The sequence below is a fragment of the Acinonyx jubatus genome, chromosome B2, assembly GCF_027475565.1.
Source record: "Acinonyx jubatus isolate Ajub_Pintada_27869175 chromosome B2, VMU_Ajub_asm_v1.0, whole genome shotgun sequence".
Lineage (NCBI taxonomy): Eukaryota > Metazoa > Chordata > Mammalia > Carnivora > Felidae > Acinonyx > Acinonyx jubatus.
The window spans coordinates 119,382,555-119,404,665 of record NC_069385.1 but is presented as its reverse complement, the minus strand read 5'-3'; the positions used below and the strand labels follow the sequence as shown (position 1 = coordinate 119,404,665).

At 45.9% G+C, this 22,111-nt stretch overlaps 1 protein-coding gene, 1 long non-coding RNA gene and 2 other non-coding genes across 4 annotated transcripts; all 4 read left to right on the top strand.

Annotated features, from left to right (window-relative positions):
* Positions 1-1,633: 1,633 nt before the first annotated feature.
* On the top strand, positions 1,634-4,120 carry LOC106983502 (heat shock 70 kDa protein 1). Its single transcript, XM_015081706.3, has one exon. It carries the CDS (start codon positions 1,840-1,842, stop codon positions 3,763-3,765), a length of 1,926 nt encoding a protein of 641 aa, XP_014937192.1. The 5' UTR covers positions 1,634-1,839; the 3' UTR covers positions 3,766-4,120.
* Positions 4,121-9,920: 5,800 nt separating this feature from the next.
* LOC106983503 (uncharacterized) lies at positions 9,921-12,173 on the top strand. The gene is made up of 5 exons (XR_001431526.3): positions 9,921-10,214; positions 10,404-10,442; positions 10,663-10,702; positions 11,566-11,772; positions 11,950-12,173. It is a non-coding gene; the product is annotated as an uncharacterized LOC106983503 (long non-coding RNA).
* On the top strand, positions 10,496-10,558 carry LOC113598988 (small nucleolar RNA SNORD48). The gene has a single exon (XR_003419743.1). It is a non-coding gene; the product is annotated as a small nucleolar RNA SNORD48 (small nucleolar RNA).
* LOC113598985 (small nucleolar RNA SNORD52) lies at positions 11,401-11,469 on the top strand. Its single transcript, XR_003419740.1, has one exon. It is a non-coding gene; the product is annotated as a small nucleolar RNA SNORD52 (small nucleolar RNA).
* Positions 12,174-22,111: the final 9,938 nt, after the last annotated feature.

Below are 22,111 nucleotides of genomic sequence, written 5' to 3'. Positions count from 1 at the left end.
TTAACCAACTGAGCCAGCCAGGTGCCCAAGAACTTTTTTTAAAAGGCCAAAATGGGGGCGCCTGGGTGGCTCAGTCGGTTGAGCGTCCGACTTCAGCTCAGGTCACGATCTCGCGGTCCGTGAGTTCGAGCCCCGCGTCAGGCTCTGGGCTGATGGCTCAGAACCTGGAGCCTGCTTACGATTCTGTGTCTCCCTCTCTCTCTGCCCCTCCCCCGTTCATGCTCTGTCTCTCTGTCTCAAAAATAAATAAATGTTAAAAAAAAAATTAAAAAAAAGGCCAAAATGATCAAATGTGTTTGTATTTAAAGGAGAGAGGAAAACATGCAGAAAGTTGGAATCTAGGATAGAAAACTAAGTGGGTGGATTAAATGCATGACAAATAATCTTAAATTTTAAAGGAGCTGTAAGTAGAACCTGGGTCCGGCCAACCCCTCCCACCTTCCAGCATCATCCCAACCAGTGTGCTTAACAGGGACCACCTGCAACCAGCTGTGGCTTATACTATTAAAGACTAAACATCCTCACCTCTCCCTTGCCGACTCACCTCCCTCTGCATTTCATTTAAAAAGGAGGGCCAGCCTACGGGCGACAGAGGGCAGAAGATCGAATTCTGGGGTCTGAGTATGAACCGGGAATTAACAGGCAAACCCTCTGGGAATGGGGTGGCCCAGACCCCCCAGCTTGATAGAGGAGGGAAATGGCGAAGCCCCAAGGTCTTAAAGACAGCTTTAGTCCTACGGAAAGTTTTTTCTTCCTCTGGCCCGAGCCCCGCCCAAAGCGAAGGGGAGCAGCGGATCCCAGCCCTAGCCTACCCCTTCCCCTGCCCCACCCCTTCCCCCTCCCCCCGCCCTTGACCCAGCACGTTCCTTCTGGGGCACTGGGGACGTTCTCCAGTTTAAGAACCAATTGTTTACTTAAGTGTTTTTCTTTTAAAAATTCAAATTCTCCCATCCCCAGGTATTTCAACCGTGTAGGTTAGAGACGATGTCAAAACTATATTGCATTATCTCTTTCCTTCTCATTTCTACTTTAAATCGAAAGTGGGAAATACGCCACGGCTGGCTAAGGCAATCCTCAGGCAGCTCAGGCCTTTGGACCAATGCACCAGCGGGCCTAAACGCGACCCTATCCGTCAGCGCCACAGTCCAATCAGAGTCTCTTTGACCCGCCGATACCCCACCCACTTCGAGAAACTTGGGACCTTTACGTATTTGGGGTATCCCTGGGAGTCGTGTATTCCTTAACCTTAATCTTAAACCGCAAAACTAGTTTGAACCCCAGGCGGCTCTCACTGGCCTGCGATTATAAATGCCAGTCTTTCTAGTCAATTTCAAAGTCCGTGGACAGCATCGCTGGGAGGTACCGAGACTGGGTGGGCGGAGCCAACAACCGCCCTTCCCAGCTCCTCTCCTCCCTCCCCTTAGGACTCGAGTGCCTTCCCAAGAATCCGAGAAGAGTCTGGAGAGTTCTGGGAGGGGCGGCACCCAGAACGCTGATTGGTCCCAGAAAGCCTGGAGGCAGGACGCGATGCGAAACCGCTGGAATATTCCCGGCCTGGCAGCCCCGCAGAGCTCCGTGATTGGCTGAGGACAGAAAAGGTGGGGCTCGATGAGGCGTTATAAACACAGAGCCGCCCCGTCCCGAAAAACAGCAAGCCTGCAGAGAAACCTTCGGGATTCAGGCGGTGACCGCTAGCGCAATTTCCGCAGACCGGCTGAGTCGGGCTCCCAGCAAGTTCGAGTTTGCAGCTTCGGAACAGACCGAGTTCCGCGTCGCGTATCCCGACCGACGTTCACAAAGGCTGAACCTCAGCGCCGGGCAAGGGAGCAGGACACCGACATGGCTAAAACCGCAGCCATCGGCATCGACCTGGGCACCACCTACTCATGCGTGGGGGTGTTCCAGCACGGCAAGGTAGAGATCATCGCCAACGACCAGGGCAACCGCACCACCCCCAGCTACGTGGCCTTCACGGACACCGAGCGGCTCATCGGGGATGCGGCCAAGAACCAGGTGGCGCTGAACCCGCAGAACACCGTGTTCGACGCGAAGCGGCTGATCGGCCGCAAGTTCGGCGACCCGGTGGTGCAGTCGGATATGAAGCACTGGCCTTTCCGGGTGATCAACGACGGAGATAAGCCCAAGGTGCAGGTGAGCTACAAGGGGGAGACCAAGGCGTTCTACCCCGAGGAGATCTCGTCCATGGTGCTGACCAAGATGAAGGAGATCGCCGAGGCGTACCTGGGCTACCCGGTGACCAACGCGGTGATCACCGTGCCGGCCTACTTCAACGACTCGCAGCGGCAGGCCACCAAGGACGCGGGGGTGATCGCGGGGCTGAACGTGCTGCGGATCATCAACGAGCCCACGGCCGCCGCCATCGCCTACGGCCTGGACAGGACGGGCAAGGGGGAGCGCAACGTGCTCATCTTTGACCTGGGCGGGGGCACCTTCGACGTGTCCATCCTGACGATCGACGACGGCATCTTCGAGGTGAAGGCCACGGCGGGGGACACCCACCTGGGTGGGGAGGACTTTGACAACAGGCTGGTGAACCACTTCGTGGAGGAGTTCAAGAGGAAGCACAAGAAGGACATCAGCCAGAACAAGCGAGCCGTGAGGCGGCTGCGCACCGCCTGCGAGCGGGCCAAGAGGACCCTGTCGTCCAGCACCCAGGCCAGCCTGGAGATCGACTCCCTGTTCGAGGGCATCGACTTCTACACGTCCATCACGAGGGCGCGGTTCGAGGAGCTGTGCTCGGACCTGTTCCGGAGCACCCTGGAGCCGGTGGAGAAGGCTCTGCGCGACGCCAAGCTGGACAAGGCCCAGATCCACGACCTGGTCCTGGTGGGGGGCTCCACCCGCATCCCCAAGGTGCAGAAGCTGCTGCAAGACTTCTTCAACGGGCGCGATCTCAACAAGAGCATCAACCCCGACGAGGCAGTGGCCTACGGGGCGGCGGTGCAGGCGGCCATCCTGATGGGGGACAAGTCTGAGAACGTGCAGGACCTGTTGCTGCTGGACGTGGCGCCCCTGTCGCTGGGGCTGGAGACGGCCGGCGGCGTGATGACTGCCCTGATCAAGCGCAACTCCACCATCCCCACCAAGCAGACGCAGATCTTCACCACCTACTCGGACAACCAGCCCGGAGTGCTGATCCAGGTGTACGAGGGCGAGAGGGCCATGACGCGGGACAATAACCTGCTGGGGCGCTTCGAGCTGAGCGGCATCCCCCCGGCCCCACGGGGAGTGCCCCAGATCGAGGTGACCTTCGACATCGATGCCAATGGCATCCTGAACGTCACGGCCACGGACAAGAGCACGGGCAAAGCCAACAAGATCACCATCACCAACGACAAGGGCCGGCTGAGCAAGGAGGAGATCGAGCGCATGGTGCAGGAGGCGGAGAAGTACAAAGCCGAGGACGAGGTGCAGCGCGAGAGGGTGTCTGCCAAGAACGCGCTGGAGTCGTACGCCTTCAACATGAAGAGTGCCGTGGAGGATGAGGGTCTCAAGGGGAAGATCAGCGAGGCCGACAAGAAGAAGGTGCTGGACAAGTGCCAGGAGGTCATTTCCTGGCTGGACGCCAACACCTTGGCGGAGAAGGACGAGTTTGAGCACAAGAGGAAGGAGCTGGAGCAGGTGTGTAACCCCATCATCAGCGGACTGTACCAGGGGGCGGGTGGCCCTGGGGCTGGTGGCTTTGGGGCTCAGGCCCCCAGAGGGGGCTCTGGGGCAGGCCCCACCATTGAGGAGGTGGATTAGGATCCTTACCTTCCTGACTCGTATTTCTTTCCAAGTCGAGGTGACCTGAGGACCTTGCTATCACACTGTATTTTTTCCTACTTCCAGTTTTCTGTTATTTCAATTTGTTCTAAAGTTAGGTTGTAACCTGATAATGTTTGTCTTTATTATTTCCTTGTGATATACTAGTGTTTTTAGTAGAGTTTTTGCCTTGAAAGTAAGTTGGTGCTTTTTTTTCCCTCCTCTGTAAAATGAGCAAACACTGCCACCCTCTGTCCAATTTTGCTTTGTAAACACCGGAAGTCATGGAATGGCTTTTTTTTTTTTTTAACAATTTGTATACTTCATGATGAAAAATAAAATGTTACAAATACAAGTCTATTTTTATTTGAGGGGGGATAGCGGACCTTTCTTGGAATGTCTGAATTTCATAGGCTGAAAAATACAGTACTTCTGAAGAGAGGTACAGTATGAGGAGCTGTGACTTTGGCTATTTATTTTAAGACTTAATTGTAGGTTTTAAATTATATCTGTGCTAGAAAACAAAATTTCAGCTGCCCATTTTTGTGGGTGACACTTTTTTTTAGGGGAAAAGGGGATGGGAGCTGCAAAAATGGTTTTGGGGAGAACTTCTGGGTTAAAGGCAGTGTTGAGAGATGTTCACGGTTCTTTACTCTCACACTTAACGTGTGCAGAGCCCTTAATTTGTCACTTCTGAACTGTGAGTCTTAGTCTTTTATTTAAGTTATAAATTATTTTAGAGGTGTGCAAAACAGCAAAAATGAGATGCAGATTCACACTCTAGGGCTGTAAATGCCAGCTGGGTGACCAAATGTAAATTATTTAACCTCGATTTGGGTTGTCTCATTTTAAAATATTTTGTCAGAATGACCTCCCTTTTTTTTAACTTTATTTTTTATTTTTTTTTAATTTACATCCAAATTAGTATATAGCGAAGCAATGACTTCAGTAGATTCCTTAATGTAACCTCCCTTTTTTTAAATTAAAATTTTTTCTTAAATGTTTTTGAGAGAGCGATGGAGTGCGAACAGGGGAGGGAAAGAGAGAAAGGGAGACACAGAATCTGAAGCAGGATCCTGGCTCTGAGCCATCAGTGCAGAGCCTGATGAGAGGCTCCAGCCTACAGACCTCGAGATCATAACCTGAGCTGCAGTCGGTCACTTAACCGACTGATCTACTCAGGCACCCCCAGTACAACTTCGCTTTTAAAGATCTAAATCATTTTGAGCAGAAACGTGGCATAGACCAGTAACATTTTTTGCCATGGTCACCCTTGCTGCAGTTATCAAGCGCATGAAGACCAAGATTCTGAGGATTTGGGAGGCATGACAATTGATGAGGAAGCTTGGGGCAAACTGAGGGCAAAATACAGGCTGGCACACAACACTCCATCCCCAGGTGGAATATGTGTGATACCCCTCAGACACTCCTGGCTACCTGAGAACAAAGGAAAGTGCTTGCCATGGTAATGTGGGAAACTAACAAGTCCTTGAAACTTGCAGAGTCACATGTCTCTAGGAACTACGTTGCCTCAATGATAACACTTTGCTGGGGGCGAAAGAGAACTCTAGCTTAACATTATCCCAACCTCAAGGATCCTGTAAATCTACTTCCTTTATCTTAACTGCCCCAAGATATATGCTGGGAATCATATTCCAAGCTTATGCCCCCCACCCCCCCATATACATCTGAATGGTCTCTTGACTGGGGTTTTATTAAGCGGTAATAAATGGCATTTCCCTAGCAACAGCTAGTCCCTCAAGGTACTGGAAACCTTGCTTCCAAAATTCTTAGAGACTTACTCTATCCCTGACCCCCACCCAACCTGAGGATATAAAATGTTACCAGTCAGGGCACCAGTGCAGCTCTTCCTGCCCATAGGTCCTGTCCCCATGGTTTAATAAAATCACCTTTTTTGCACCAAAGTCCTCTTCAAGAATTCTTTCTTGGTTGTCGGCTCAAGACCACCCCACGGTCACCCTAAATAACTTCATCTATAATGAGGCAAGTTCTGTGCTTCCCCCCAGTAATCTTCAGTAATTTCTATCTCCCCATCTTCTAAATCAGGTGTCCTAAAGTTTTTTCATAGATTAGCATGTGGGAGTGGTCACCTCAACTACATCCAGGGCAAAATTAGCAACAAATGCCGGTTTTTTTCCACACTGCCTGAACACCATTGGCATTGGGTTCCTGTCCGGTTCTAAGTGATGGTTTTACCCCAGTTTTAACAATCAGTAACCTCTTTGTCCTTTTTATGGACAATCTCAAAACCAGAGGAATTTAAAGTAAGATCAAATTTAATTAAGAAGGAGAAGGAGCTGAAAGCTGGGTACAGGATACAACTGGGAAGATCAAGGAAATGGGCTTTCTTCCCATTACAAGCTCTTCCCCAGGGGGTTCTTCCTGCCAGAGTAGTTAGATGTCCTTAACATTTTCTTTAGCCTGATAGAATCTCAACCTCAACTACTCCAAAATAAAAACAAATTGAAGCTCAAGTTCTGTTTTTCAATAAATCTGCACCCTCTGGGAAAATCAAACATTTTAGGAATTACAAAATATAGGAAGCTCTCCTTGAAAGTTTGTAAAGGAAATGGAATATAGTAAGTTATTTTGGTTCCTGGGCCAATTCTCAAAGGCTTGCTTTACTCAGAAAAATAGATGAACTATAACACTGTAGCTTCCTATCATAGAATATGGTAAATGTAGTTTTAACTGCAGCAGCAGCAGCAGCAGCAGAAATTGGGTTTGTTAGGGTTTTTTTGTTTGTTTTTTGTTTTCCTGTAACCTGGCAGGTAAGATAGGGAATAAGTAGCTGCAAACTATTGGAAACATGTTTCTCCGACTTAGTGGTATACTAAAATCAGTGGGGGAAGTTAAAAAAATACTGCTGCCAGGCCTCCACCAGAAGTCAGAATCTTTGGGAGTGGGCTAAGGCATTGTATGGAAGTAAAGCTGTCTGAGTGTTTCTAATGTGCAGCCAATACTGGAGAAAAATGATCACATCAGAGGCTATTGCTGATTACATTTTTAGAGGGCTGGGGCATGGAAGAGGGAGGAAGGTGTCTGCTAGTGGGAACAGCCCTTGGCGGTAATGGGCTTTCTACAGTGAATGGGAGCCTGAGGCTTGAAAGGCCTAGAAGCGTTGATTCACTGGCAGCAGCAGTGATAGAGGTTAGGGAAATCTCCAAGGACAGTTTGATGGGTCAAAAAAGAGAATCCCTGAGGCTGGCAAGTGGTTCTTTAGGAAGCAACATCAGAATATGGTAATTCAGGGGCACCTGGCTGGCTCAGTCCATAGAGCTTGTAATGCTTGGGGTGGCTGGGTGGCTCAGTTGGTTGAGCATCTGATCTCGCAGTTCGTGAGGTCAGGCTCTGCTCTGTACTGACAGCTCAGAGCCTGGAGCCTGTTCAGAGTCTGTGTTTTCCCCTCTCTCTGTACCTCCCCCACTTGCACTCTTTCTCTCTCTCAAAAATAAATGAACATTAAAAAAACTTTTTTTTAATAAAAATAAAAAGATGAACATTTAACTCTTGATCTCAGGGTCCTAAGTTTGAACCCCATGTTGGATGTAGAAATTACTAAAATAAAATAAAAAACAGATTTTTTAATGTTTATTTATTCTTGAGACAGAGACAGAGCGTGAACAGGGGAGGGGCAGACAGACAGGGAGACACAGAATCTGAAACAGGCTCCAGGCTCTGAGCTGTCAGCACAGAGCCCGATGTGGGGCTTGAACCCACGAAGTGTGAGATCATGACCTGAGCTGAAGTCAGACGCTTAACCGACTGAGCCACCCAGGTGCCCCTAAAAAACAAATGTTAAAAAAAAGAAAAGAAAAGAAAAAGCCTCCCAAATGTTTTTTTTTTTTTTTTAAATATGAGAATTCATTAGCTACCGGTACACATACACATTTTGGAACTTAAAGCAAAGTCTACTTTGCAACATCAACTGTGGGCAAAACTCAGCCCCTAAGAGTTGAGAAATGTATCAAGTGAACAAGTGAATACTGCAGGATTCTTGGAAGAGGTTTTTTGTTTCTTTTTTATTTTTATTATTTAAAAAAATTTTTAAATGTTTATTTTTGAGAGAGAGAGACAGAGCATGAGAGGGGGAGGAGCAGAGGGAGAGGGAGACACAGAATCCAAAGCAGGCTCCAGGCTGTCAGCACAGAGTTGAACACAGGACTTGAACTCACAGACTGTAAGATCATGACCTGAGTTGAAGTCGGATGCTGAACCGACTGAGCCACCCAGGTGCCCCTTTACAGCCAACGTGGAGATCAAACTCAAGACCCCAAGATCAAGAGTCTCATGCTCTCCCAGCTGAGCCAGCCAGGTGCCCCTTGGAAGAGACTTTTTTTTTTTAGCAGTTGTATTTTTTATGTTAGAGGAGAGAGAGAGAGCTTCCGTGAGCAGGGGAGAAAGACAGAAGGAGGAAGAGAGACACTCTCAAGCACACCCCATGCTCAGCGTTCAGCATGGAACCAGATGCGGGACTCAATACCACGACCCCAGGATCACTGCCTGAGCCAAAATCAAAGCTCAGAAGTGCTCAACTGACTGAGCCACTCAGGTGCTCCTGGGATGACATTTTTTTGCTGGAAGTCTGAAACCTTGGGGCAAGATGGAAAGATTATTGCAGAAGTAAGAGGATATATTTTCTGCACCCACAATGGCCTTCTTCTGCATTTTAATCTGTGTCCACTGTGCCTAATTATGGGACTTAAGAAGAAGACTGGGGCACCTGGGTGGCTCAGTTAAACATCTGGCTCTTGCTTTCAGTTCAGGTAGTGATTTCACAGTTGCTGGGTTTGAGCCCTGCATGGCAGATTCTATGCTGGTAGTGCAGAGCCTGCTTGGGATTCTCACTCTCCCTCAGTCTCTGATCCTTCCCTGCTCGCTCTCTCTCTCAAAATAAATAAACATTAAAAAAAAAAAAAATGATAAGGGGCGCCCGGGTGGCTCAGTCGGTTAAGCCTCTGGCTTTGGCCAGGTCATGATCTCCCAGTTCATGGGTTCAAGTCCCATGTAGGACTCTGTGCCGGCAGCTCAGAGCCTGGAACCTGCTTCCGATTCTGTGTTTCCCTCTCTCTAGGCCCCTTCCCTGCTTACTCCCTGACACACTCTCTCTCTCAAAAATAAATAAAAATAAAATAAAATAAGACTGATTTTGGGAGTGCTTGGCTGGCTGGGTAGAGCATGTGACTCTTGATCTTGGGGTCATGAGTTTGAGCCCCACCTTCGGTATAGAGATTACTAAAAAAAATGATTTTGTATGATGTGGAACCCCTGACTCATATATTCCTTTCTCATAAAAGATTAAGAGGCCAACATACATCACCAAACACTAACTACATTTATAAATGAGGAGGTATAGAAGGGTCCATCCAGGAAGGTGGGATTTGGGATAATTTATGAGTTGACGGCCTCTTAATAGAGGCCAAGAGCAAATGACCAGATTTCTGGGGGAGAAAAACTAGCAAAGGGAGAACAGGGTCTGGCTGTTGCTACAGCACCCCTATTTGTTTTGCTTCTAACCCTCCTGAGATATATGGTTCTATTTAGAGTGTACTGAACACGTCCACCGTTTCTGGCCAACTCCCAGTCCATGAACTGCTCATAAAGAGGACAGGAAACGAAACTGGGAGTAGTTTCATGGGTATAGTAGGATAAAGTTCTGCAGATAGGTTGCACAACAACGTGATACATTCAACATTAGTGAACTGTACACTTAAAAGGTTAGATTTGTTTTTTAAGTTATCAAATGGTCTATGTTAAAAAACTGTTTATTGCATGTTATTTATATCTTAATAAAGCTGTTAAAAAAAAAAGACACTAAGGTTAATGTGACTGATAGGTCTGCGGGCTGGAGTGGGCGGTGAATTCAGATTTCGCTGGCTAGACAGAACAGGTGACAGTCTCTGAGCGTGACCAGGACCCCGAACTGGTGAGGACGAGGGAGGAGTTACTCCAGCGGGGACTTGTCAGCCCGGGAGGCCAATAAGGAAAAGCACTCAGCTGCGCAGGCTTTCAGCTGCGCAGGCTTCCTGCCGCGCCAGGGACTGTCTCCGGCCCGGCCGATGGAGAGACGGTCATCTATCTTTTGTTTTTCAAAATTAACAAAATAGGTCTGAATTATTTGCCCGGAAGAGTGTGAAACATTCACTCCTGGCCTCTCTTTCACTTGCTTTATTCTTGTTTGAACGAAGGGGAAAATGCCGTGGGTCGAACAGGCATCGACGAAGACAGCCATACCCGTCAGGCCCCCGACCCCACGTCGCCATAAATAGCCGGGACTCCGCCATTATAGTTCTCTTTGTGCATGCACTTGCCTCTGGAGAATGTCCGCGAGCTGTGTTGCGCCGGGGGGCTGCTGTGGCGCCATCCCCTACGCCAGGGGGAGGCGGCGGCCCCGGCGACCTGCGCTGTCTCTGCCAAGCTTCCTTCGTGTAGGTATCTCGGGTTCCTGTTGGGTGAGGGGACCGCAGTCTCGGGCTGAGCAGGATGAATTGCCATTACAGACTAGAGTTTCTGATGTGTACGTGACGCCATCGTTTGGAACTGACCCAGCCCAGGGCAGGGGGGGTACTCGGCTGGGGTCGCCCCTGGCCCCTGCTGACTTATGGGTTTCTTCCCAGGGCCCTGGTCTTCGTAGGCTGGTTCGCAGCGCCACGAGGGTGAGTGGATTGTGCGAGATGGAATGGCTGGCGGTGGCCTTGGGGAAGACGGGGGTGATGATGAACCCAGGTGATTCTGAGTGTCTCGCTGACGCCGTCACCGCAGCGCGCTGACCATCTCCCTCCCCCGGGCTGGGTCTTCCTGGTACCTGTGCTGGGGAGAAGCTCGTGGCCAGAAAACACAAGTGTGGCCTATCCCTGTGTTTCATTTTTCCACTAGGTGTTTTAAGGTGCTCGCCGTGTGTTACCTTTGAATAAAGGTGAGTATTAAGTGTGAGATTCTTCTCCGTGCTTCTCAGACTGTTTTGATCCCAGAACACTCTTTTCATGGGGTCACTGTGAAGTCTTTTTTTTTTTAACGTTTATTTCTGAGAGAGGGAGACAGCATGAAGGGGTGCAGAACCTGATTGATGGCCAGCTCGAACCCATAAGCTGTGAGATCACGACCAGAGCCGAAGTCCCGCGCTTAACCGACTGAGCCACCCAGGCATCCCAATGTTTTATTAATTTTTAAGAGAGCGCGAGTGTGATGGCAAAGAGAGGGAGACCCAGAATCTGAAACAAGCTCCTGGCTCTGAGCTGCCAGCACAGAATCTGATGTGGGGCTTGAGCCCACGAACCCTGAGATCATGACCTGAGCCAAAGTCTGATATGCCACCCAGATGCCCCTCTTGAACTTTTTAAAAAATTTTGGTAACTTTTTATACATTTGCCTAATTGTGGTTAAACCTGCCTCCTTACTGTACATTCTGTATTCCCCAGTGGAGGTTTTTTGGTTCTGTGTGTGTGCACACGCACAATTTTGGATTTTTTTTCACTGTAATTTAAGTCTTGAGTTTGCCATCTCTGCACTCTTATTTTGCTGCATCCTTATTTATATTGGATGAAAGACCATTGTCTTTCAGTGTATTACATCGCTTCTCAGAATCACCTGCCTTCATCCAGGTCTCCCTAAATTGGGAATGATGATTGTCTCAGACTAGAGTCTCTGATGCTGGGCTTGATGTCAAAAATTAAGTTCTGACTCATTTGGAGAACTGGAGGCTTGGGTCTGAGAAGGGGCCAACAGGAGGGCCTTTAAATTTGCTTGTGCTTCTCGATGGTTGTCTTTTTACTTTTCTAGCCTGATTATTCTAGAAGCCTACTTGGAGCAGTGCCCTTTTACAGATCAGTGTCTAATCTGGTGACTGAATGGCTGAAGTTGGGAACTTAGCCTCTTGGAGAAGTGCTGGTGAGACTTCTGGGTCGCCTAGATAGTGGCTCCTGCCACTTGAATCTTTGGGCTGCAATGAGGAGTGAAGAGCCATGTCCTTTCTCCCTGGCTCCTATGGTGAGTACCAGTTTCTCTTCAGCCCCAGAATGGTAATGGTAACTTTCTTGGACCATTAACATTTCTCTGAGGATATTTGAAACCACGAATCACTCCTGCTTTCTCTACCCACCCAAGTTCATGTTTTAATTCCAGTTGTGTGCGTGTTTCTAATAGATGTTCTTTTATGAATTTCAGGATTTTGCTAACGAGAGGATGTGTCTTATTTGGTGTTGAGCAAATCCTAGGAACTTCCATCTAGCTGTCCTGCATTAACCTGTGAGCAGCTTTGAACTTGAGAAAAAAAATTGCATAGAAATTTTGAGATATTTAAATATCATTCAGACCACTTTGCTTCATTGTAATCAAATACTTGGTCTTGTCAAAAGGATTCTAATAAAATGCTTTAGAGCAAAGTAAAAGTTTGGTTTTTGTATAAGCAAAGTCGTACAAAAAGATTTAGGGAAGTGAAAGGTAACTGTGAATGAGCATCACAGTTGACATCTAGCTATGTCTCTTCGCAGCTATATACAGGATAAAAAACTAGGTTGACGCTAACATTAAGCATTTCTAGGTGGTCTGCCATAGGATTCTAATGGGTTGGATGTACTTAACAAGTAGTGAAGATTTTTAGGATGTCGAAATGTTAACACAGGCACTTAGCTTGCGTTCAGCTCAGGTCATGATCACCGGTTTGTGAGTTTGAGCCCTTCGTCTGGCTTTTTGCTGCACACCTGGAGCCTGCTTCAGATTCTGTGTCTCTCTCCCCTCCCCCCCACTTTGTCTCTTTCAAGAATAAGTATTAAAGTTAAAAACAACAAAACGTCACCACTGTGGCTCAGTGGGTTTAGTGCCTGACTTTGCCTTGCGTTATGATCTCATAGTTCGTGGGTTCAGGCTCACTGGTGTCAGCATGGTGCCCACTTTGGATCCTCTGGACCCTTCTCTTTGTCCCTCCCCTGCTTGCACTATCTCCAAAATAAATATTTAAAAAAAAACCCATGCCTGTGCTAGTTGCCAGGGGCTGGGGAAAGGGGTAAATGGAGTTTAATGGATATAGAATTTCAGTTTACAAGATAAAGAATTCTGGAGATAGATGGTGGTGTTGGTTGCTTAGTATTAGTGAAATGTGTGCTTAAAAATGGTTAAGATGGTAAGTTTTATGTGTAGCCAACCACAGTAAAAATTGGGGAAAAAAGATCCATACTTGGACTATTTCAAAGATGGTTTCCTACCCACCAGCGTGTACAGATTTGTGTTGTTTTAAGATTATATTATAAATTACCCAGTTTCTAGGAGGAGGGCATTTAGATTTCTAGTCATGCTATATACCCTGTTGTTTGTACCCATTTGAAGTTGTGTTGTAGAATAATACATTTCAAAAGTAAAATTTGAAAGGGTTTAATAGGCAAAACAATGCATGGTATATTTCATACCAGTTTATGCTCGTGGCCTGTGTCCATAAGATTGCCTGTCTACCCTATACCTATCATCACTACTCCCAGTTGTAACAGTTTTAGCACGGGTTTGGTTCTATCTATTAACTCATTCTTTGTTTTGTTTTTTAATTTTGAGAGAGTGTGAGTAAGGGAGGGGCATCTCTTTCTTGTTTAATGTTTATTTTTGAGAGAGAACGGGAGCAGGTGAGGGACAGAGAGAGGGAGACAGAATCTGAAGCAGGCTCCAGGTTCTAAGCAGTCAGCACAGAGCCCCATGTGGGGCTCAAACGCAAACTGCGAGATCATGACTTGTACCAAAGTCGGACACTTAACCAACTGAGCCACCTAGGAGTCCCCAACTCCTCTTTAAAACATTTGCTACTGGGGCGCCTGGGTGGCTCAGTCGATTAAGCGTCTGACCAGCTCAGGTCACGATCTCGCGGTCCATGAGTTTGAGCCCTGCGTCGGGCTCTGGGCTGATGGCTCAGAGCCTGGAGCCTGCTTCAGATTCTGTGTCTCCCTCTCTCTCTGCCCCTCCCCCGTTTATCCTCTGTCTCTGTCTCAAAAATAAATGTTAAAAAAAAAAATTAAAAAATTTTAAAACATTTGCTACTTTAACTTTTACTATTTTAAGTAATCTCTACCTCCAGTGTGGGGCTTGAATTCACAACCCCAAGATCAAGAGTTTTATGCTGTATTAGGTGCCCCTACCTATTAACCATCTTTTAAAAATTACATTTCTTCTGTATTTTCCTACTGAACGTTTCCAGCTTGGCCTCCACCCCTGGAAATTAGCAAAGATTTTTCCCAACCTTTATATTCCTTGATCACCTTTACTAGTTTTATTTTTTTTCTTCCCCAAATTGCCCTGGTTGATACTCTCTGGAGGACAGTTTAGTCTGCAGCTCCCATTGCTATTCTCTGGTAAAGGGTTCCTTGGCCTTGGTGCTTGGCCCAGAATTTGAGGATTAGACCTGTTTAACAGCGACTTGTTATCTAAAACTTGGGTTAAAGTAGGGAATATTTGATTAAAGTTTTTTAAAATCCTTCACTTGGGCTCTTTTGTTTTTAGGACAAGAACAAACTAGCCTGCTAGCAGATAATGTTACTTTTGTGGAGGGGATTGGGACTGGGATGGGGGGTGAGGGTACGAGGAGACTTTGGCTTTTTTCTCTACAGATTTCTGAATAATTACCTCTAGGAATACACTGCTTTATGATCAGTCCCAAGCACATAATTGTATTTGGCTCTCAGGCATCATTGTGTTTTATCTTCGCAGCCAGCAAATATTTAGTGTTTGGATGTGTGCTAAGCTTTTCATGTGCTTCACTTCATTGAATTCTTAAAACTCAACCTTGCAACTTTGATGTTATCTACCCCACTTCACAGGCAAGGAAAGGCTCAGGATGTTAGATAATTTGCCTAAGGCCAGAGAGTATCGGTCTGGATTCAAATTCCTTTGTTTGTTACACTGGTCACCCAGCTTTAGAACATTACCAGTAACTGAAGCAAACCTGCCTTTGATTCAATTTGCTTCTAATCCCTGCCACTCAGGAAACTACCCAGCTGAATTGTGCCTGTATCATTCCCTTCCCTGACGTAGAGTTTTACATTGAATGTATCTCTAAACGACATACTGGGTTTTGTATCTTTTTGAACTTAATAAATATGGGATAATTGTTCATGTAGTTTTACTGCAACTTGATTTTTTTGTTCGATTCCACCCTCCCATACACATTTCTGTCCATTTTTTGGAAAAAAAGTCCTAAAAACTATGTTGACAGGTGTTTTTGGTAGTCTATGAGGACATCTGTTTGTAAGTGCATTTAAAAAAAAATTTTTTTTTTTTAACATTTATTTTTGAGACAGACAGCATGAGTGGGGGAGGGACAGAGGGAGACACAGAATCTGAAACGGGCTCCAGGCTCTGAGCTGTCAGCATAGAGCCCGACTCGGGGCTCGAACTCAACCGACCACGAGATCATGACCTGAGCCGAAGTCGGCCGCTTAACCGCCTGAACCACCCAGGTGCATTTTTTAGGTTAATAGTATCACAATGTATAGGGGACTGGTTAAGATTCTGGAGCAAGACTGATTAACTTTGGCTGAGTTACTTATCCACTCACAATTTTCTCATTTGTCAGTGGAGTACCTACCCTTACAAAGAATTACTAGGTTTATTTAAAAATTTTTAAATGTCTGTTTCTGAGAGAGTGGAAGTGAGGTAGGGGCAGAGAGAGAGGGAGACGTGGAATCTAAAACAGGCTGTAGGCTCTGAGCTGTCAGCACGGGGTGGGGGCTCAAACCCACAAACCACGAGATCATAACCTAAGCCGAAGTTGGCACTTAACGGACTGAGCCACCCAGTCGCCCCAAGAATTTTTAGGTTTAAATATATGCAAACGAACTTAAACCATGCCTGGCACAAACATGTTAAACCTTATTTAGGTATTACCTACAATCTTATTTGAAATAGCTTAATCATTAATGTGCATAGCCTAGTTGGTACCTCACACACTCATCCTTAGTCCCTGATGGCACTAGTAAGTAGATGGTCAACTTCCTTTCTTGTCCCTAGGGTCTCTAATACATTCTCTTGCCCTTATTTGTTTTTAAGTTTATAAAACTTAAAAACCAGGGGGTGGGGAGGGGAGGGACAGAGAGAAACAATCTTTTTTTTTAAGTTTGTTTTGAGAGAGGGGGGGAGAGCATCCCAAGCAGGCTCCATGTTGTCAGCCCAAAGCCCAACAAGGGGCTGAATCTCATGAAGCATGAGATGACCTGAGCTGAAATCAAGAGGCGAATGCTCAACTGATTGAGCCACCCAGTGCCCTCTTGCCCTTATTTGTGTGATCCAAGTTTTCCCCTGGGTGTTGGGACCCTCCTTCCTGTGCCAGCCCCAGGTTTGGGGTATAAGATGGAGCTATAGCCATGGTGAAGATGGTTATACGGCTTTATTTCAGGCATGGAAATCATGTTTCAGCCTTCTATATCCTTGAGCCCCACAGCGTTCCTCCAGGAGTGATGGTGATTGGTTAAGACTTCTGTCCCAAAACACTCTTTTCTTCATCTCGCCCTCCCCCTACTCGACAAGAGAAGCAACTTCAGAAGTAAACCGTCCTTCCACCTAACCCACTGGCAAGATCTCACAGCTTTCTACAGTTACTCTAAGCAGAGACTGGCCTCTCTCGGCCACTGCAGACGGTGAGCCTCCAGAGCCTAGCCTCTCCAGGCCTCTGATCTCTGGAGTCCTCAGCCACTGGCCATTCTGCTAGCCTCCCCAGGTGACACCTCTTCCCTACCAGTTGCTCAGGCCAGAACACTTGGGAGTCCTCTTGACTTCTTTATGTTACGTGTAATTCTAAACGATACGTTGTTTAGCTGTAAATGGTCTTAAACATTACATACTGTGTATGTATTCTGTGACTTGCCTTTTCTCTTCACATTATCTTTGAGAGATTAACCCATGTTGGCATGTTAGTTACACCACTGTTGCTACTGACAGAGCCAACCAAGCTCCCCCCACCACCGACTTGTGTCATTAATCTTATATATGCATGTTAGTTTGAATAGTCTCCCATCCTTACATGCTGTATCCAATTTGTCAGCACCTCATGCTGGCACTACTTTAAAAATAACACCCAAATCTGACTGCATCTCATACCTCCATTACCATTCCACTCTGGTAGGAGCTATCATCAGCTCGCCTACATGATTGCCACAGCCTCCTCACTGGTCTCCTGGCTTCCACCTTTACCCTGTTACAGTCTTTTTAAATTTTATTTATTTTATTTTTTCCTATTACAGTCTTATATCCACACAGCAGCCAGAAGTTTCCCTCCAAACCATAACTTGGGACTCGTCTCTCCGCTGCTCAGAATCCTGCAGTGGCTCCCATTTCACTGAGAGTGAAAGCCAAAGTCTTTGCAAGGACCATCCAACAAGGTCTTCCCAAGTCTAGCTCTGTTGTCTCTAACCTCATTTCCTACTCTCCACTCTGCTCTAGCCATATAGCATTAAGCCAGGAGCTGGCGGGCACTCTCCTGTCAATGTTCAGGGAGAAAAGATTTTGCTTGCTGGCTGGGGTCAACAACCACATCCCTTGGTCTGTGGGGTAGACTGAAACTTGTGCCATACGAGCTCGTGGATATAATTTGGGTTGTGAGGAAATCCTAGAGCGGAGAAAGAAACTTAAAAACGGTTTTGGACATTGTGGCACCGTGACTTTATATAGTCTATTTGGAAAACAATTTGGCAATACATACTGAGTATGATGCACATTCACTTCAACCCAGTGTTTCCACTTCTGGTAATACACCCTAAAACATACATGCATATAGAAAGATTATGTACACAAAAGTCCTTGGTGGTAATGGGTGATTGTTTGTCAGGGTGGGGGGAGGAAACAACCTAAATGTTCTCCAACAGGAAAATGGACATAATTGTGGTATTTTTATACAATATAACAGAGCGTGATGTGTTACATGCAGTAGTGGTATGACTAACGTAGTAGGGTGGATTATTCTCACAAACTAATGTGAAGGGAAAAAAGGCAAGTCACAAAAGAATACATTTGTATGTAATGTTTAAAGACATTTACAGCTAGGGGCACCTGGGTGCCTCAGCGAGTGAAGCGTCCGGCTCTTCATCTCAGCTCAGGTCTTGATCTCAGGGCTGTGAGTTCAAGCCCCATGTCAGGCTCTGTGCTGACAGCTCAGAGCCTTGAGACTGCTTGGAATTCTGGGTCTCCCTCTCTCTGCCCCTTTGCTACTCAAGCTGTGTCTCTCTCAAAAATAAATAAACATTAAAAAATTAAAACACAAACAAGTTTACAGCTAAACTATTGCTTAAAGTATAGTAAAAGAAATGCATAGGATTGCTAAATACTAAATTCCACCTAGTAGTTACCTGGGCTGTGACAAGGGGGGGAGTAGAGAGTGTGATGTAGTCAGAGCAGTGTACATGGGAGCTCATTGTATAGTTTTTCATATTTTTGTATGTCTGAATTATTAATAAAAACACAGTTTGGGACCTATGACTCCTGAAGGGCTGAGCAAGGGCAATAGCTAAGTCACTCTCCAGGGACACCTGCAGATTCTGAAGCTCACACATGGAGCTCCCTTGGAAAACATCAAAATGAGCTAGTCAAAAACACTGGCATCCGCACCAACAGGAACAAATCAGCAGGCTCAGTAACAGGACTTTATAGCTAAGCAACTCAAAGAACAGCATGTGTGAAGGCTGAAGTTGTATTGCTGGTGGGAGTGCAAACTGGTACGGCCACTCTGGACAACAGTATGGAGGTCCTTCAAAAAGTTAAAATAGAACTACCCTATGACTCAGCAATTGCACTACCAGGTATTTATCCTTTATCGAAGAGATAAAGGAAAGAATTTAATCTGCTGTGCCAAACAGGGTATTACAAAGAAAGAGCAAGTGGATTTAAATTAGAAACAAACGAGGGGCGCCTGGCTGGCTCATTCAGAAGAAGCATGTGACTCTTGATCTCGGGGTTGTAAGTTGGGGTCCCATGCTAGGTACAGAGATTACTTGAAAATAAAATCTTTATATATTTTTTTAAATAAAAAAACAAATGAGACAAATAGAAATTCTAAAATTGAAATAAGCAAGTACCTAAGCATAATAAACAACAACTGAACAGCAAATTAGTAAGTGGAAGGAGAAATCCATAATGTGGAGCAGAAAAAATGAGTGAATAATTTGAAAAGGAAGTTAACATGAAGAATGTAATGAGATGCTCCAACCTTTGGCATTGTTTGTTTAGAGCTGCCGTCACCTTGTTGGCTTGTTACAAATGCCACAGCCAGAACAGCTCTGCCCAGTGGCACATGGGGGCATGTGGATTTGAGCAGCTCAGGGCCATCTGTTAGTTTATTGTAATATTTCTTGTCCGTTAATCCTGTCCCACTTTTCCATGATTATCTTGTGGTTGCTGTGTTATTTCCCAAAGAGGAAGGAAACAGGCTGTCCCTTTAAAGTACTTGCTGACTGCTAAATGTTATTGCTGGCAGTCAGGTGAATCAGGTGGAAGTATGTCACACGCTAGGCTAACTATTGCCTGGCATTAACCCATTGAATTCTAAAGAATGTCGCAAAGATAGAGATGTGACCAATAAACCCCAGTTATTTGCTGACATCAGGTAATAAACTGGGGCTGGGGGTGTGGGAGCTGTTTCTAAAGGGTCTTGTGACTCTGGATCAGGGAGCCTCCTATTTTCTAGCAGCTTACAGAGTGGCTGTGCTCCACGCCAGATTGTTTTCTTCTAAAGGAGACCAAGCAATTGTTACAAAAACTAGTGTTTAAACCTTTTATTATGAAAGTCTTTTTTAAGTTTATTTTGAGAGAGAGTGTGAGAAGGGGAGGGACAGAGAGAGGGAGAGAGAATCCCAAGCAGGCTCCACGCTGTCAGGACAGAGCCCAGTGTGGGGTTTGAACCCACGAACCTCGAGATCATGACCTGAGCTGAAACCAAGAGTTGGGAGTTTAACTGATTAAGCCACCCAGGTGCCCATTAAACTTTTTTTAAAAGTAAGTTCTATGCCCAATGTTGGGCTCAAACCTACTACCCCGAGATCAAGAGTCGCACGCTCTACTGACTGAGCCAGCCAGGTGCCCCTGAAGTTTTTAAACCACAATGAGATACCACCTCACACCTGTCAGAATGGCTAACGTTAACAACTCAGGCAACAACAAATGTTGGTAGGATGCAGAGAAAGAGGATCTCTTTTGCATTGCTGGTGGGAGTGCAAACTGGTGCAGTCACCCTGGAAAACAGTATGGTGGTTCCTCAAAAAGTTAAAAATAGAACTACCCTATGACTCAGGAATTGCACTACTAGGTATTTATCCAAGGGACACAGGTGTGCTGTTTCAAAGGGGCACATGCACCCCAATGTTTATAGCAGCGCTACCGACAATAGCCAAAGTATGGAAAGAGCCCAAATGTCCAACCACGGATGAATGGATAAAGAAGATGTGGTATATATGTACAATGGAGTATTACTCAGCAATCAAAAAGAATGAAATTTTGCCATTTGCAACTACATGGATAGAACTAGAGGGTATTATACTAAGCAAAATTAGAGAAAGACAAATATCATATGACTTCACTATATGAGAACTTTAAGATACAAAACAGATGAACATTAAGGGAAGGGAAGCAAAAATAATATAAAAACAGGGAGGGGGACAAAACATAAGGGACTTCTTTTTATAATTAACAGCTTAATGTTTAACAGGTTCTTTCTGTATTTTTCTTTTTTTTAAATATGAAATTTATTGTCAAATTGGTTTCCATACACCACCCAGTGCTCATCCCAACAGGTGCCCTCCTCATTGCGCATCACCCACTTTCCCCTCCCTCCCACCCCCCATCAATCCTCAGTTTATTCTCAGTTTTTAAGAGTCTCTTATGGTTTGCCTCCCTCCCTCTCTAAATTTTTTTTCCCCTTCCCGTCCCCCATGGTCTTCTGTTAAGTTTCTCAGGATCCACATAAGAGTGAAAACATATGATATCTGTCTTTCTCTGTATGACTTACTCCACTTAGCATAGCACTTTCCAGTTCCATCCATGTTGCTACAAAAGGCCATATTTCATTCTTTCATTGCCACGTAGTACTCCATTGTGTATATAAACCACAATTTCTTTATCCATTCATCAGTTGACGGACACTTAGGCTCTTTCCATAATTTGGGTATCGTTGAAAGTACTGCTATAAACATTGGGGTACAAGTGCCCCTATGCATCAGCACTCCTGTATCCCTTGGGTAAATTCCTAGCAGTGCTATTCCTGGGTCATAGGGTAGGTCTATTTTTAATTTTCTGAGGAACCTCCACACTGTTTTCCAGAGCAGCTGCACCAGTTTGCATTCCCACCAACAGTGCAAGAGGGTTCCTGTCTCTCCACATCCTCTCCAGCATCTATAGTCTCCTGATTTGTTCATTTTAGCCAAGGAGACTCTTAAATACAGAGAAGAAACAGAATTGCTGGGGGGGGATTGTGGGTGGGGGATGGGCTAAATGGGTAAGGAGGCATTAAGGAAGACACTTGTTGGGATGAGCACTGGGTGTTATACATAGGAGATGTATCACTGGAAACTACCCCTACAATCATTATCGCATGGTATGCTAGCTAACTTGGATGCAAATTAAAAACAAACAAGGGCACCTCAGTGGCTCAGTCGGGTGAGCGTCGGGGTTCAGCTCAGGTGATCTCACAGTTTGTAGGTTTGAGCCCCGCATCGGGCTCTGTGCTGCCAGCTAAGAGCCTGGAGCCTGCTTGGAATTCTGTCTCCTCTCCCTGCCCCTCCCCCGCTCATACTGTCTCTCTCTCTCTCTCTCTCTCTCTCCTTCAAAAATAAATTAAAAACATTAAAAAAATTTTTTAAAAACAAACAAAACAGAAGGAAGAATAGTACAAAGAACACCAATACACCCACATCTAAATCCAACAATTGTCAGCATTTTTCCATATTCAAAAAAATATGTCTTTATATATAAAATTAGGGATGCATAGCTGGCTTGGCCAATAGAGCATGCAATCTTGATCTTGGGTTCACTGAGTTCAAACCCCATGTTAGGCCTAGAGCTTACTTTTTTTTTTTTTTTTAAATGTTTATTTGTTTTGAGAGGTGGAGAGGGACAGAGAGAGAATCCCAAGCAGGCTGCATGCTGTCAGCCCAGAGCCAGATGCAGTGAAATCATGATCTGAGCCGAAATCGAGAGTGGGTTGCTTAACCGACTGAGCCACCCAGGTGCCCTGGGCCTAGAGGTTACTTAAAAAAAACCCAAAGAGGGGCACCTGGGTGGCTCAGTCGGTTAAGTGTCCAACTTCAGCCTAGGTCATGATCTCACAGTTCTTGAGTTCGAGCCCCGCAACAGGCTTTGTGCAGCCTGCTTC

Coding starts and splice junctions, on each gene's coding strand:
- LOC106983502 (XM_015081706.3), top strand. CDS start 1,840: ATGGCTAAAACCGCAGCCATCGGCATCGACCTGGGCACCACCTACTCA.